Source organism: Lipomyces tetrasporus, assembly GCF_029532465.1.
Source record: "Lipomyces tetrasporus strain NRRL Y-64009 chromosome Unknown POJ06scaffold_5, whole genome shotgun sequence".
Lineage (NCBI taxonomy): Eukaryota > Fungi > Ascomycota > Lipomycetes > Lipomycetales > Lipomycetaceae > Lipomyces > Lipomyces tetrasporus.
The window spans coordinates 382010-395512 of NW_026611600.1; the positions used below are offsets into that span (position 1 = coordinate 382010).

At 46.8% G+C, this 13503-nt stretch overlaps 7 protein-coding genes across 7 annotated transcripts; 3 read left to right on the top strand and 4 right to left on the bottom strand.

Annotated features, from left to right (window-relative positions):
• Positions 1–15: 15 nt before the first annotated feature.
• On the top strand, positions 16–1572 carry POJ06DRAFT_196486 (uncharacterized protein; the record flags this gene model as incomplete). Its single annotated transcript, XM_056185030.1, has 4 exons — positions 16–376; positions 437–684; positions 760–1360; positions 1418–1572. 4 exons carry the CDS (start codon positions 16–18, stop codon positions 1570–1572), a joined length of 1365 nt encoding a protein of 454 aa, XP_056043759.1.
• An 83-nt stretch (positions 1573–1655) lies between these two features.
• POJ06DRAFT_101439 (uncharacterized protein) lies at positions 1656–3194 on the bottom strand. The gene has a single exon (XM_056183915.1). The coding sequence runs from the start codon at positions 3105–3107 to the stop codon at positions 1740–1742; it is 1368 nt and encodes a 455-aa protein (XP_056043760.1). The 5' UTR covers positions 3108–3194; the 3' UTR covers positions 1656–1739.
• A 160-nt stretch (positions 3195–3354) lies between these two features.
• POJ06DRAFT_267909 (uncharacterized protein) lies at positions 3355–4256 on the top strand (the record flags this gene model as incomplete). The annotated part of the gene is made up of 3 exons (XM_056189272.1): positions 3355–3492; positions 3555–4125; positions 4174–4256. 3 exons carry the CDS (start codon positions 3355–3357, stop codon positions 4254–4256), a joined length of 792 nt encoding a protein of 263 aa, XP_056043761.1.
• A 215-nt stretch (positions 4257–4471) lies between these two features.
• On the bottom strand, positions 4472–5832 carry POJ06DRAFT_301012 (kinase-like domain-containing protein; the record flags this gene model as incomplete). Its single annotated transcript, XM_056190727.1, has 2 exons — positions 5621–5832; positions 4472–5562 (listed from the first exon to the last, which is right to left on the bottom strand). Exons 1-2 carry the CDS (start codon positions 5691–5693, stop codon positions 4472–4474), a joined length of 1164 nt encoding a protein of 387 aa, XP_056043762.1. The 5' UTR covers positions 5694–5832.
• Positions 5833–8581, bottom strand: POJ06DRAFT_252325 (fungal-specific transcription factor domain-containing protein). The gene is made up of 5 exons (XM_056187515.1): positions 8398–8581; positions 7351–8344; positions 7007–7302; positions 6735–6952; positions 5833–6681 (listed from the first exon to the last, which is right to left on the bottom strand). Exons 1-5 carry the CDS (start codon positions 8414–8416, stop codon positions 6127–6129), a joined length of 2082 nt encoding a protein of 693 aa, XP_056043763.1. The 5' UTR covers positions 8417–8581; the 3' UTR covers positions 5833–6126.
• Positions 8582–8827: 246 nt separating this feature from the next.
• POJ06DRAFT_301015 (uncharacterized protein) lies at positions 8828–10183 on the top strand. Its single transcript, XM_056190728.1, has 2 exons — positions 8828–9313; positions 9371–10183. The coding sequence occupies exons 1-2, from the start codon at positions 8883–8885 to the stop codon at positions 10137–10139; spliced, it is 1200 nt and encodes a 399-aa protein (XP_056043764.1). The 5' UTR covers positions 8828–8882; the 3' UTR covers positions 10140–10183.
• Positions 10184–12824, bottom strand: POJ06DRAFT_252328 (mitochondrial precursor protein). The gene is made up of 5 exons (XM_056187516.1): positions 12224–12824; positions 12026–12159; positions 10736–11966; positions 10538–10687; positions 10184–10470 (listed from the first exon to the last, which is right to left on the bottom strand). The coding sequence occupies exons 1-5, from the start codon at positions 12513–12515 to the stop codon at positions 10385–10387; spliced, it is 1893 nt and encodes a 630-aa protein (XP_056043765.1). The 5' UTR covers positions 12516–12824; the 3' UTR covers positions 10184–10384.
• Positions 12825–13503: the final 679 nt, after the last annotated feature.

The following is a 13503-nucleotide window of genomic DNA, read 5'->3' on the forward strand; positions in this document are numbered from 1 at the left end:
GCGATATTTTCCGATATGGACTATTCGAAGCTTAAGGTGGTAGAGTTGAAGGAAGAGTTGAAGAGTCGAGGACTTTCGACCGCTGGATTGAAAAAGGACCTCGTTCAACGTCTGACTGATGCAGATGCTGCAAGTGCAACAGAAGAAAATGAGTCTACCGAGCGACAAGTTGAAGCGACTGAACAGGCAGAAGAAACCGCTCCTGCGGCGGAGAGTGGCGGCGTTCAGTCGGAAACGCCAGTTCCTGAATCCCCCAAAGTTGAGGCTCCAGTACAGGTTGCCATTTCCGAGACCGGAACCACAGTCATTGAAGCAGCTGAAGCAGACAAAGTACAGGCATTGGAACCAAAGGCGGCGTCTGAAGAATCTGGAGCAGGTGAAGCAGTCGATGTTCGGGATTCAGAGCGAAAGGCGGAATCTGAAGGGCCCACGAAAGTTGAAAATGCACCGGTGCTGACCGTGGACATTGACAAGTCTGCGCCAGCTGATGAGTTCCCGGAGTGGTCCCCATCAGCTGAGATCAAACAACATTCTGAGGAGCTAAATTCTGTGGAAGCTGAGAAACCAGTAGCTACAACGAAGAGAAAGGCATCGCCTGAAGATGAAGCTGAGGACGTGTCTGTGAAACGCATAAAGAATGAGTCTAGGTCATACAATGAGCTGATAGCTGAAAAAGAACCAGAAGTCACAGATGAGCATTTGGCAGAGCGAGAACAAGAAGCGACTGGAAGAGCAGAGCCTGTCAAGAGAGAAATAAAGGAGGGCGAAAATTCGGTCGCTGTAGAAGCAGAAGCGATTGGAGCAGCCGAGCCTGTCAAGGAAGAAACAAAGGACGATGAAAATTCGGTGGCTGTTGATCGCAACCCGAATACGCCACGAGAGAAGTATCGACCAACGAAATCGGTCTATATTCAGAATTTCTCGAGGCCCTTAAATATTCCGTCGCTGAAATCACATCTGGAGAGCTTGGCCGGTTCTAGGCTGGTTAAATTTTGGATTGACAGTATTCGGACACATTGTTACACTATTTTCGAGTCCGTGGAGGCAGCCTCTAAAGTCAGAGAAGAGGTCTATGGCCAGACGTTTCCGCTGGAAGAGAAGGGCAGGAAAAAATTAGCAACGGAATACATTCCAGATTCTAAGGTCGATGAATGGATAGAATTTGAAGAGAGTGATCAAGGCAGGTTACGGAAATGGGAGGTTTCTTTCGGCGATGGCTTGAGTAATGGTGTGGACGCGGACGCAATAAAGCTTGTTGAGGCAGGCACCAAGCCAAAGAACAATGGTGCTTCATTCAGGGAGAGACTTAATCCAAGACATTCGCCGTGGGTGGATACAACACGGAGCATGGGAATTGCAGGTATGCATAATGATGTTGGTGCTCGCTTATGTTGGTTATACTCACATAGCAAATCAGATTCTAGTACAGTGAACATGGCCAACGTCAAGGTGAAATCTTTGGATGAGCTGTTCAAGAAGACCAATGCCAAGCCTTCCTTATATTATTGTGAGGCTCCCGAGGACGTTGTGAGACAACGTCTGGAAGGACGAAAAAAAGTAGATGCAAGGTGACTCCGGATATTTGTTCAATTTGGTTTTGGTGAATACGGAGCTATGATTAGGCCTAAATGACTTTCTTTGTACAATACTTATTGAGAACGTGTACATTGCTGACAAAAAGTAGCAATTGATACGTTCAGAGGATGTATATTACAGCCCGTTTTGCACTATCAATGTCCTCATATCTCAATTTGGACAACATTATCATCAAACGTCACCGACTTTTTTCGCACCCTAGCTGGTTCGGAAGTCGGCTTCTTGCTTTTGCTTTTACCCTTCTTTTTCTTCTTAGGACTGTCTGCATCAGCGATTGTGTTCCGGCCAACATTATCCTTTGAGCTTGGCGACTTATTTTCCCTTTGACCGTCTTCTAGTGTGCCATCTTGTTCACGCATACATCGTGGGCAAGTACACCAGAAGCCCCAGCCCTCAAGTAACTTCTGTCTTCGAAACATTACATCCTTCTTTAAGTCGACATATGTAGTCGTTAATTCCTCGCCAGGATATAACTGGCGCTTTGCAGTAACTTTCACACCGGCCGTTCGGCCAACTATTTTAACATCGACGCTGGGCTCACAACTGTGGTTGAGATGGGACTGCAGGAGGTATATGCTTCCGTCAAGATTATTAATATTGACCATTCCGATGCCAGAAAGATACTCTTCATATGATGGTGCGGAGAGGTGAGAGAAGAACTTGCAAAGAACTTTGTATCCCGCTTCCCACATCATTTCCAATTGTTCGCCCATGAACATTGCCTTGCCATGCTGAGGATCGGCCTTTTGCCGGATGTCCTGTCGGATCTTTGCTAAGCCGGCAACACCGTCCCTAACAAAATGCTTCGAAAATTGGCCCTCGTCCTGGTCGTCGAAAATGGAGGCGGCCAAAGTGTATGCATACTGATAGAAAGCGCTCCACTCATTTTCAACCGCGAACTGCTCAATGGCGATCCATTCTGACGTGTACTTTCCATGCCGTATGTACTTATGAATTTTATCCAATTTGCGACACCGACTAGAGCACCATCTACCACTGCACGTTGAGCAGGACGCAATTAATGACGACATGGACACCAGTGGCCGGGAGCAGTACGAGCAGGCTTTGCCCGTTGGAATTAATCCGACCAAAGAGATTGGAGGAATCAGGACTAGTGCCGGCTCGGTCCAGAGCATTGCGCCCTCGGGGATCGATTCGGGCAACGTCGAACTAACCTGAAGACCTTTGCCTCGCGACCTTGAAGTGAAAACTTCAATTCCAGTCGGTAAGGTCAAATTGGAGACAGGACTCGACACGGTCTGCGAGATATATAAGCGGTCGCGAAATTCGTCCGCAATAGCCATACCACTGTCGTTCGAAGTAGCCGTCAATGAAGTATTAGTGAGCGAATGCGATCGCAAGATTGACCTCAACCTGTTGACGGACAGAGCCCATGTTGGCTCGTCGCTTTTGATTCGCGCATGGAGTCTCGCAATTCCTAGTTCGGGCTCGGATTTCTTGATACCCAAAACAAATTGTACGACTTCATCTTCAGTAGGATTCTTTTCCATTTATTCTGTATATGATGTTCACGAGAAATGCTGAATTCGAGCAGATGATGCGCTGGACAATCGGGGCACGTGTACAATCAAATAGTCGATGGGAAGAAGCCCTGGGGCTTTCGAGGCGCAAACTCTGTTCGGCAACCAGGCTTGCTTGTCCCATCGGCATTTGCGTGAGCAACCTCATCGAACACGACAGCTATTTAATCTGCATATCCCAGCGGTCTGCATTGATAGAAAACCACACATTCTCGTAATGCCGCCGCGTCTCAACATCGTCGTCCCCGTTAAGCGTGTCATCGACTTTGCAATCAAGCCGCGAATCAACGCGAGCAAAAACGTCATCGAGACCAACGGAGTGAAGTTCAGCTTGAACCCGTTCTGTGAGATTGCTGTAAGTATCCTCGATTCGAACTCAAAATAAGATTGTCTTATTCACTGATTGCCGTTTGTTAGGTCGAGGAAGCTGTTCGTCTTCGGGAATCAAACAAGGATCTCGTCGAATCAATCACTCTCGTCTCGGCCGGGAGCTCAAAAGCACTAGACACCCTGCGTGCGGGATTAGCTCTAGGCGCCGACAGAGCAACGTTAATAGAGACGTCTGGAATAGATGACTCAAGGTCGCTAGAGCTTGAACCATTGGCTGTTGCCAAGCTGCTCAAGGCCTTTGTCGAGAAGGCCAATGCCAATCTCGTCATTATGGGTAAACAGGCGATCGATGACGACAGCAACCAGACAGGTCAGATGCTCGCAGGGCTTCTGAACTGGTCCCAGGCTACTAATGCCAGTAAGGTCACAGTTGACGGGGCTAGCGGTGTCGTGACTGTCGCACGAGAGGTAGATGGTGGCACGGAGACCCTGTCTGCCGCTCTACCACTCGTCATTACCACTGATCTCCGACTCAATACCCCCAGATACACCAAGTTGCAGGATATTATGAAAGCCAAGAAGAAGAAGACCGAGAAGATCACACCAGCAGATCTTGGTGTTGATATAACTCCACGACTGGAAATTGTCTCCCTGTCAGGTATGTATTTTGCAAGATATCGCCCCCGCAGGTCTAACAATTTGACAGAACCTCCAAGGCGTACCGGTGGAGACAAGGTCGACAGTGTGGATACACTGATTGGCAAGTTGAAGGACGTGGGCGCCATCTAAATTATTTGCAAACATGTTGTGACAAGAAGGTTTCAAAATTAACATAAATGTTCCCACTGGATGGTCCAACGAGGACTCTGTCATAGTACTAATATTTCTTCTATATACACAACTCATTCCGTGCAAGTATGTATTTTGTCCATCGATCAAACAATAAGTCACAGTACGCTCCGCCAAGAAGTCCAAACGCCGACTAATCCCAAACCATATGTTCACTAAAACAGCTTCTTAGCAATGTCTGCTAACCCCCGCTCTCGCTCCTTGTTGACTTCACTTTTGGCATCATCCTTCCCTCTCCTTCTTAGCGCTCCCGAAAATCCGGTGTTATTGCTACCGACTTTCACGTCACTCTCCGTATCGTCCCGCTTACTCAACTTCGGTAGCAATTCAGGCTGTGTTGGTCTTGGATGTTCTCTAAAGTATTCCGAGCCCAATGCATCTCTAGTGTCTATCCGTTTAGCAGGATCAAGAGTTGTCATCTGGCATAGTAAATCCAGCGCGTTCTCCGACGCCGCAGAGAATCGCATCCTCATTTCATCGCGCGACGGAGCAGGATACACTCCAGATTTTTTGCCAGTATCTGCTGTCGAAGTCTTGGCTGGATCGTAAAAGTAATCCGGCAATAATGAGACGCCAGGCCAAGATTGTTCCGTTGGGGTACCAAGCGCTCGGAATGTCAGATCGAGTTGATCGAGATCAGTTTGGCCAGGAAGATATGGCGTTCGTAGCATGAGCTCTGCAAAAATAGCCCCAACTGCCCACATGTCCACTTTCCTGGTATAAGTCTTTGAGCCGAGGAGCAATTCCGGTGCACGGTACCACCTCGTGACGACGGTCGGGGTCATTACATCATAAGGCCCGGGTTGTTGCCGCGCGAGACCAAAATCCGCTAGCTTCAAGTGTCCGGACGGAGAAAGAAGCAAGTTATTTGGCTTTAAATCCCGATGGAGGACGTTGTGACGGTGGCAGTGATAAAGACCGGCAATTGTCATTCGCATCCATGACTTTATGTCCGCCGCTGTGAACACGATTGAGCGATCTTTAATGACCATTTCTAAATCTGCCGACAAATATTCCAACACCAAATTTAGACTGCGAGAAGTTCCGGATGAAATAAATACGTCAATAAGCTCAATAACATTCTCATGCCGTAACTCGCTTAGAAATTTGATCTCTCGAATAGCTGACATATCAAGTCCATCCTTAAATTGTCCCACCTTGATTTTCTTTATGGCAACCACACGAGACGTAGACAATTGTCGGCCCAAGTATACAACGGCATAGGTACCTTCACCGACCTTTCGTTCTATCCGAATCTGTTAGTTACTGCCATTTGATAATGGGGTTGCTCGACTAATGCCTACCTTTGATGTATCGGTCTCGCCTGCCCACGCCAGGACGTTTTTTGCCATTGGCAACTGGAGCTTTTTCCTCCATTTTCTCTGCTATCTATCAAAAAACTAGATATATAGATGGCAGGAATCACTGAGCTTAAGCCTGATCCGGTCCAGACGCAGCCATTGACTGAACGGAACCAACAATTCGCGGATGACTTAACATCCCAAAACGAATACTCGCTCCTGAGGATTGATAAAATTGGAATAATTAATGAAAATTATATGCAGTTGTGGAATATATACATTTCGTCACGCCAATACGTGCGGCTACTTTTGAATTACGCTGACAGAAGAACTTCACATGGGCTTGAAGGCGAGACTCTACTTCCTACACAAACATCATGGGCTCATATGTGACCAACGCCAAAATTCAATTCAATATCGTCACAACACTCATAGCATAGAAAAATCATAGTAAACCATAGGATGAGTCGTAAATCTCATTATCCAGCGACAGTCTTGCGCTACTAAATTTACAGCGAATCCAACGGCTTATTCTCTGTGGGTAACATAAAACCGGATTTGAGCCAATCGAAGCCTTCATCCCAGTGATCCCAAAACTGCAGATTATCCAGACTGAGAGCTCCGTTATTCTCTGCAACAGCGTCATCCGGAAGAGTCGACTCTAATGAGTCTACACTCTGCGCGCTAAAATGTCTGACGTTGCCATTACCACCCTGAGCAGAGGTTTCTGGTACTTGCGGCTGCGGGGGTGGTATCCTGTCGTTAATATCAACTGGTTGCCGCCGCGAAAAGTAATCTACTGGTGATTCTGATAACTCTTTAGGGAAAGGAGTCTTCACATTAGCGGCTTGGAACGCCTCCTTTGCACGAGCTTGCACTTGCTCTATCATTGCCAATCCACTCTCCACACCAATATCCGACTTCATCAGTCGGTAGCATTCCAGCGCGACATTGATGATCTCGAAATTCGTCGTAACCTCGCTCGTACTCGATGGATCTCGCAGAATGTCGAAGAGAAGAATTGCACACGCATTTTGCAAGAACATAGAATTAAATCTCATTTTCTACAATAACCATCAGCTTGAACTGCAGCGAATAATTCAACGTGTGTATATACCGCTAGCATAGCATTCGAAGAATATGACCGAGCCAGCAGAAGCAAGAGTCCTCTTCCTGCATCGACAGCTCGCCGGCATGCCTCTGGTAGAAACGCGCGCTCTGCTGACTGTGGCGGCGACATTAATCCTTGCGCTGCATGCAACCTTTCTTCTTTTCGTATCAGTCCATCAATCAGCAAGAACGGTCTGTACGTGAGAGTCTTAAACATATAGAAGTCTACATAACGTTAGTCGGCCTCCCTTGGATTACCTATACTGTGAGCGACTCAACGGCAGCCGATAGCAAACGCATCAGAGTGTAACACGACTCCTGGCTTCCCGAAATCTTCGAATCTCAAGTTCGGTGGAAGATCGGCCTGATACTGTGCCAATTCCTCGTCAATGGCTTTAGCGCTTTCCCAAATGGTTAGTACGGATGAATTATGCAGACCATATATTAGGTTCGACGATTTCATGCTAATTCGGCCCAACGGAGCCATATAGCGCAGAAAATCATTATCTGGCAGTGAGACGTCCAATTCGCTGTCATTGAATGCAGATGGACGGCCAAGACTAATGGACAACAGTCTGCTTCAGTTAGACGAATTCCAACCTGGTGATCATTCGACAACACACCTTTCAAAAGAATACAGCGACCAGATAGTGACTCGTCGGTCCTGACTACTTCGAGAACCATCGTGTGAATACTGCGAGAGCGATGGAAACTCTCTATGAAGACCACATGCATACGCCAGGCGAACGCCTTGCCCCGATAAATTATAAGCCATGTTCATATTTCCAGACATGGCTTGATGGTGGCTTAGCAGTAATAGGACCTTCACTCTGTCAGTGCTTATGATTTCGCTTGCAGACTTCACGATTTCGATTGCTCGGTCGTACAGAAGATTGCTCCAATCGTTTTCTCCGTCAAGACTAGCCCCAGTGGCTAAGACACACAATAGACCGGCTTCACTATTGAAAGACGGCGTTTTGGAGCTGTACATAGAGTCTAGCACGCTCTGCAGATCTGATTTTGAGTAGACGGGCATGATATACCCGATTGTCTTCCAAAAGTTGTCTAGAAATTTTGCTGCTGTACTAGGATCCAAAAATTTCACGGTACCTGCAGATGACCCAGCATCTGGATTTCGCTCCACATTCCAGCCTAAAAACAGGTCTCGGAAACCGTACTTCTTGATACCTTCAGGAACATCACCCACGCCGGTCATTTCAATAATCCCGGCATTTATCTCCTGGTGAATATGCTGGATGAAGGAAAACGTCGATGCCGGCCCATAGTAGATAAAACTCTCGACGCCAGCATTATTTGCCGTAATACCGCTGTACACTGTGTTGTGAATTGGACTGGGTTGTGTCGCAGGTGACGCTTGCAACGCAGGTGACTCAACCTTACGACGCTTATTATTGTCGGCAATTGGCGACGACTGGTTCGATCCAACGGACCCATGACTGTCTGTACTCTTATCATCGTCCTTATAATAGCACATAGCTCCGCGCAGACTGCATTGACCACAACTTGGAGTAATACCATCGCATTTGACCTTGCGACGGCGACAGATTTGACATGCTCGTCTTGTTCGCAGTCGTGGATACTCCGGTATTGGTGAGACTGAAGAGACAATAGTTAGCATATTTAATGTCAATACGGATTTAGTTACCCACCTGGACGTCGAGACGACATTATTTCAACCTTGTATCCGTGAGTGACTGATGACTGTTCTCAAGTGGTAGTGATACTCGTTTCCGGGGAGCTGCCAGTAGGGTTATTTTGGCGATGGGCTCGAATTGCGCAGCACGACACAACATGAGTCCAGTGGCAGAAGTAGATACCCCTGACAGGTCCACAGTAACGCGTGGGGCCACCGTTGGTCGTTCATCGCGATCCTCCGGCGAACTAGCTATTGATTTGGTAGAGATTGATTTGCCAAAGACGCTAATTATCGAGGAGGATTACGAATTTGTAATTGCAGGAGCTCGATGCTGCTGCACTCTATGGGCATGATCGACCGCTAAGCAAACTGGCGTTAGATGACCACCGAGCTTTCAACGAGTGATTGTTCCCAACCTCCACTTGGTGAAAATTTCAGTTCGCGCTCACATCAACCGAAGACCCTGCAACACCGCCTAATCATACGACACTTGCAAAAATGACAGCTGATGAAGAAAGGAAGTTGTCAAAGCGGAAACGAGTGGCCGAGCTCGAGGAAATTGAAATAGATGTGAATTTGCCTGAGCCGTTATCAAAGAAGGCCCAGAGGAAGCGAAAGAAATCCTCGTCATCGACGTCACAAGAAGATTCAGCTAATACGAGCAAGGCACCAGCGACCACTGAGAGCGATACAAAAGACAGCACCGGTAGTAAGGATGCGCAGAACAAGGCTCAGCCGCATGATAGGAGGCAACAGTCCGAATATGGCATCTGGATAGGAAATTTGCCGTTCAACTTGAACAAAGATGATCTTAGACGATTGTTCGTTAGCAAATCTGTGACCAGCAACGACGATTCCCAAGGCGGCATCAAGAGTGAGGAAATAGTACGAGTGCACATGCCAAAAAAACCTGGCGGTCAGAATAAAGGGTAGGTGGCGGACAGACAAAGTGCTACATGTGAACATACCTACTGATCTCAAACTAGATTCGCTTACGTTGACTTCTCCACCGAAATGGCCATGCTTAAAGCAATTGCTTTATCAGAAACTCCATTTGAGGGACGAAAAGTTCTAATAAAAGACGCTCGAGTTTTCGATGGTGTCCATTCCACGGGCAAGACAAAACAAGCGAAGCAACCAACCAAGATTTTATTCGTCGGGAACTTGCCCTTCGAGACCAAAGAGTCTGATCTCCAGGAGAAGTTTGCGGTTCCTATCAAGTCACGCTTAAGTAACGATGACGACGAGGAATCGGAAAAGATTACTGAAATCATTAAGCCATACAGAGTGCGAATGGCTACCTTCCAAGATTCAGGTAACTGTAAAGGATTTGCATTCATAGACTACACGTCCAGTGACAATGCAGAAAAAGTTTTGAGCATATTGGGATCCAGTATTAGGATCCTAGGGCGGAAAGGCGTCAAAGTCGAATTTGGAGAAGATAGGTCATTCCGATGGAAGGACAAACAAGAACAGGACGCCCAGGCAGACGAGGTCGGCGAAGGCGAGAGCGCCAGAATGGTGACGAAGGTGTCGTCCTTGTCGGGAGCGAAAGAGGAGACGAAGCAGAAGAGTACTGAACCAAAGGTATCTAAACATGCGGCTGAAAAGCGAGACACGGAACGGAGGACGACTGGAAGCAGAAACAAATCTATTAACGCCAGGGTCACCCCCGGTATGGCACTTGCAAATTCCCAGCGGGCCAAGGTTTCGATCGTGCCCTCAGAGGGCAAGAGAACTGTATTTAACGACTAGAGCATAGTATGATAGATTCTACAGGTCATGAAAATAAATCATTTTATCCAAAATATATATAATTGGAGAGAGTCTGCTTTTGCATATCACAATCGTACATTGATGACATATCGGTTAAGAACACTACACGCCAATAGACTGATTCCTAAATCTCACAACGACAAGTCTGACTAAATCGTACAAGTTATATGCCCATTAGTCTGCAATAGAATCCCATTCTCTTGTGCTTTTTGTGCTTTCAATCCTCACATTCCCATCCCCTGGGACATCCCGGCCAGACGGGCCTTCAACTGCGGATAATTCTCAATCAACTTGGCCTGTGTCTTGGCAGCTATGGATAAATTTCTGTTAGCCGCAGCAGTTCTGCAAAAAGCAAGCTTGAACTATTCGTGACTCACCTTCTATGTATGTAGCAGCCTGTGTAATCTCAGTCTCAGTCCTGGCAAGCTCTAATTGCTTCTCAAAGTAGACTAGGGCATCATCCATTCTATTCTGTGACAGGACCAACTGCGCAAGGGTACCTACAGCGATATCACTCTGGGGATCCACTAGTGAATTCGTTAGCCAACGTTCGTTATACGTCAAAGAGGACTTACATAAAAGCGCCTTCTTGCAGAGTTCCTCAGCTTCCTGAACGGTACCCTGCTTGTAGTGCCACAAGACAAAGGCCTTGTTAATCAATGGCAGGACATTGATACCGCTAGTTTTTTGGGTCTTTTCTATTTCAAACGCCTGATCGAACTTCTCAATAGCATCCGAATATCGCTGCTGATCCATCAAAAGCTCGCCATAGTAGTTGAAAACGTCAGGAGTCTTGTCGAAGTTCTTGATACACCGTCTAAAACCAGCCATTGCTGACGACGTGGATCCAAGCTTGTACTGCGTAACAGCCAATTGAATATGGGAGTACACAAACTTCTTGTCCAAATCGATAGATTTCTGATAGTCTTTGGCAGCATCGGCAAACTCAGAGAGTAAGAAATGAATCTGTCCTCTATGATAGTAAATATCTGGGGAAGTAGGGTCAAGGCCAATCGCAGACTCAAAGTCGGCGTTGCACTTGACGGGGTCAGAGAGATCCATGAAAAGAAGCGCTCTCTTGACATAAGCTTGGACGCATGGAGCGAGCTCAATGCTCTTGTTCAAGTCCTCCATAGCACCCTGGTTGTCAGCCATCAAAAACTTAAACGTTCCTCGGAGTTCCAGGGCCAGCGCCATGTTTTCGGCACCGAGCTCAACAGCTTTGTTAAAGTCATTGCAGGCCTCTTCGTATGACTCCACAGTCTTCTTTTCCATAGCCTCCATTCCCAACTTCAGGTAATAGTTCCCGGACACTTCGGAGGCTGATGAAACCTCAGGTGGGATTGGCCGCTCATGGAAAGAATCGAGATATGAAGTGACGAATGCAATCGACGGTAAAGCGCGTTTCTTGGTCCTTAACAGTTCCTGCGCTCTTATTTCACCACATTTTTGCAAAAGTCTGTCGATAGAAGCGCTCAGCGGATCATTTGGGGAGCCGCTCAAAATACACACTGCAGTATAGTCCACAATTGCATCCGGATACTGCTCGAGCTTCTCATATGCATTTCCTCGGCGAGATAGAGCTTTGAGGTATTCAGGTTCTAACTCGAGAGCTGCGGTGGCGTCTTCAATAACCTTCGCCCATTTCTCCTGTGCACTGTAGCACGCGGCTCTGTTAGAGTAGAAAACGGCATCAGGGCTCAATGTGATTGCCTTGGTATAGAGCTCAATGGCCTTGTCGTAACTCTTCTTCTTGAATTCGGAATTTCCAGCGTTCTTGTATTGTATGGAATATTCTTTTCTGGTCTAAATATGTGTATCTCCATTAGACTGCAAATCTGGCAATGCTGATGAAATTCACGTACCTCTGGTGAAACACTAGCCAAGGCCTCGTCGCTAACATCTGGAAGGTCCGATTGTTCTTCCTCGAGCGTCGGCTGTGCCAAAGGCTTTGTCTCTGTGCTGGGTGACTGCTCGTCCGCAACTGATTCTTTGGCACCTGTGACATCCATCAGTACCTGCGTATGACAACGATCGTGATAAATCGAGACCATAAAACTCACCTTCTTGCCTTTCCTTCTCCTTCTTCTGCTTTCTTTTCTCCTTTTTGGCTTTCTTCTTTTCGCTGGCAGTCTTAGTCTCAGGAGCCGCCTCGGCTGGAGGCGACGATGGTGCAGTTGGACTGGATGACTTCTTGTAGTAGACGTAGTAAATACCTGCACCGGACACAACGACAAATGTAGCGGCGCCGACTGTATATATTAACGTCTTATTGTCTGCGACAAATTTCGAAAACCGAGACCATAGTGACGGCGGTGCTGATGTTATGACCGGGACAGGTGGAGCTGGCGCCATCGTTGATTCGCGCGTCTATTCGTATGATATGATTCAATATCTAATTATTGAAAGGGGGAGCGTTAGCGATATAGGTAGAGATTATGCGTCGCCTGCAATAAGCATCTTTCCCAATTGATCAAAAGTTTTGCGAAGAGCGGCTCTCCAGCACCGGGAGATAGATCAGCCAGTACAATTCCGCCTGGATCATGCAAGCAAACAAATACATACCAGAAGTCACAGTTGGATATTCTGTAGTGGCTCAGAGTATTAGTCCCGTCAACAACGGCAAATTAGTAAATCGCCAATTGCATGCAATAACAGTCTGTGGTGAATCGACAAAAAACTGCACAGGACGGGCTCAATCATTCCGTCTTCCGGGTAATGCTCATCCGACGGACGTCGGAGATCGGCTCTCGTAACACGGTATCGTCGACCACCACCAGTAAGCGAAGGCTCTACTGAAAGAACTACGACAAGGTGCCTCTGATAAATCGCAGGGACGCTTGCATTTATTGTTTTGCACGAATATTCCGAATATATTTACTGCAGATTGCCCATCTTCTTCTATAAAAGCGAGCGGCTGGCATTTCATGTTCCTTATTTTGCCGTGTTCAGCTTCAACCGTTGTCGAGATTAGGGCATAAATGGCGAAATTAGCCTTAGATAGAACATGACTATGGTCACCGAGCTGGAGTAGGGCAAATCTCTGCACTGATTTCACTTCTGTAGGATATAACATTTCTTTACTCTTAAGCTGACAATCGACAATATTTGCCCACTATGCCCGCCTTCAGTAAGCTAGTTCGACTGCAAAGAGATGGGTCATTCAGAGATAGGCTTTCGATAATCAATTGATTACCATTAATGACATAGTAGATTAGTAAATACTTAAGAATAACTTACTTATTACGAACTCATTAGTATTTATAATTGACCCTAGATACGAGAGTCCAGTTGCCTGGATTTCCACCGCAGTTTACATCAGATTTACCCTAGACAAAGTCGC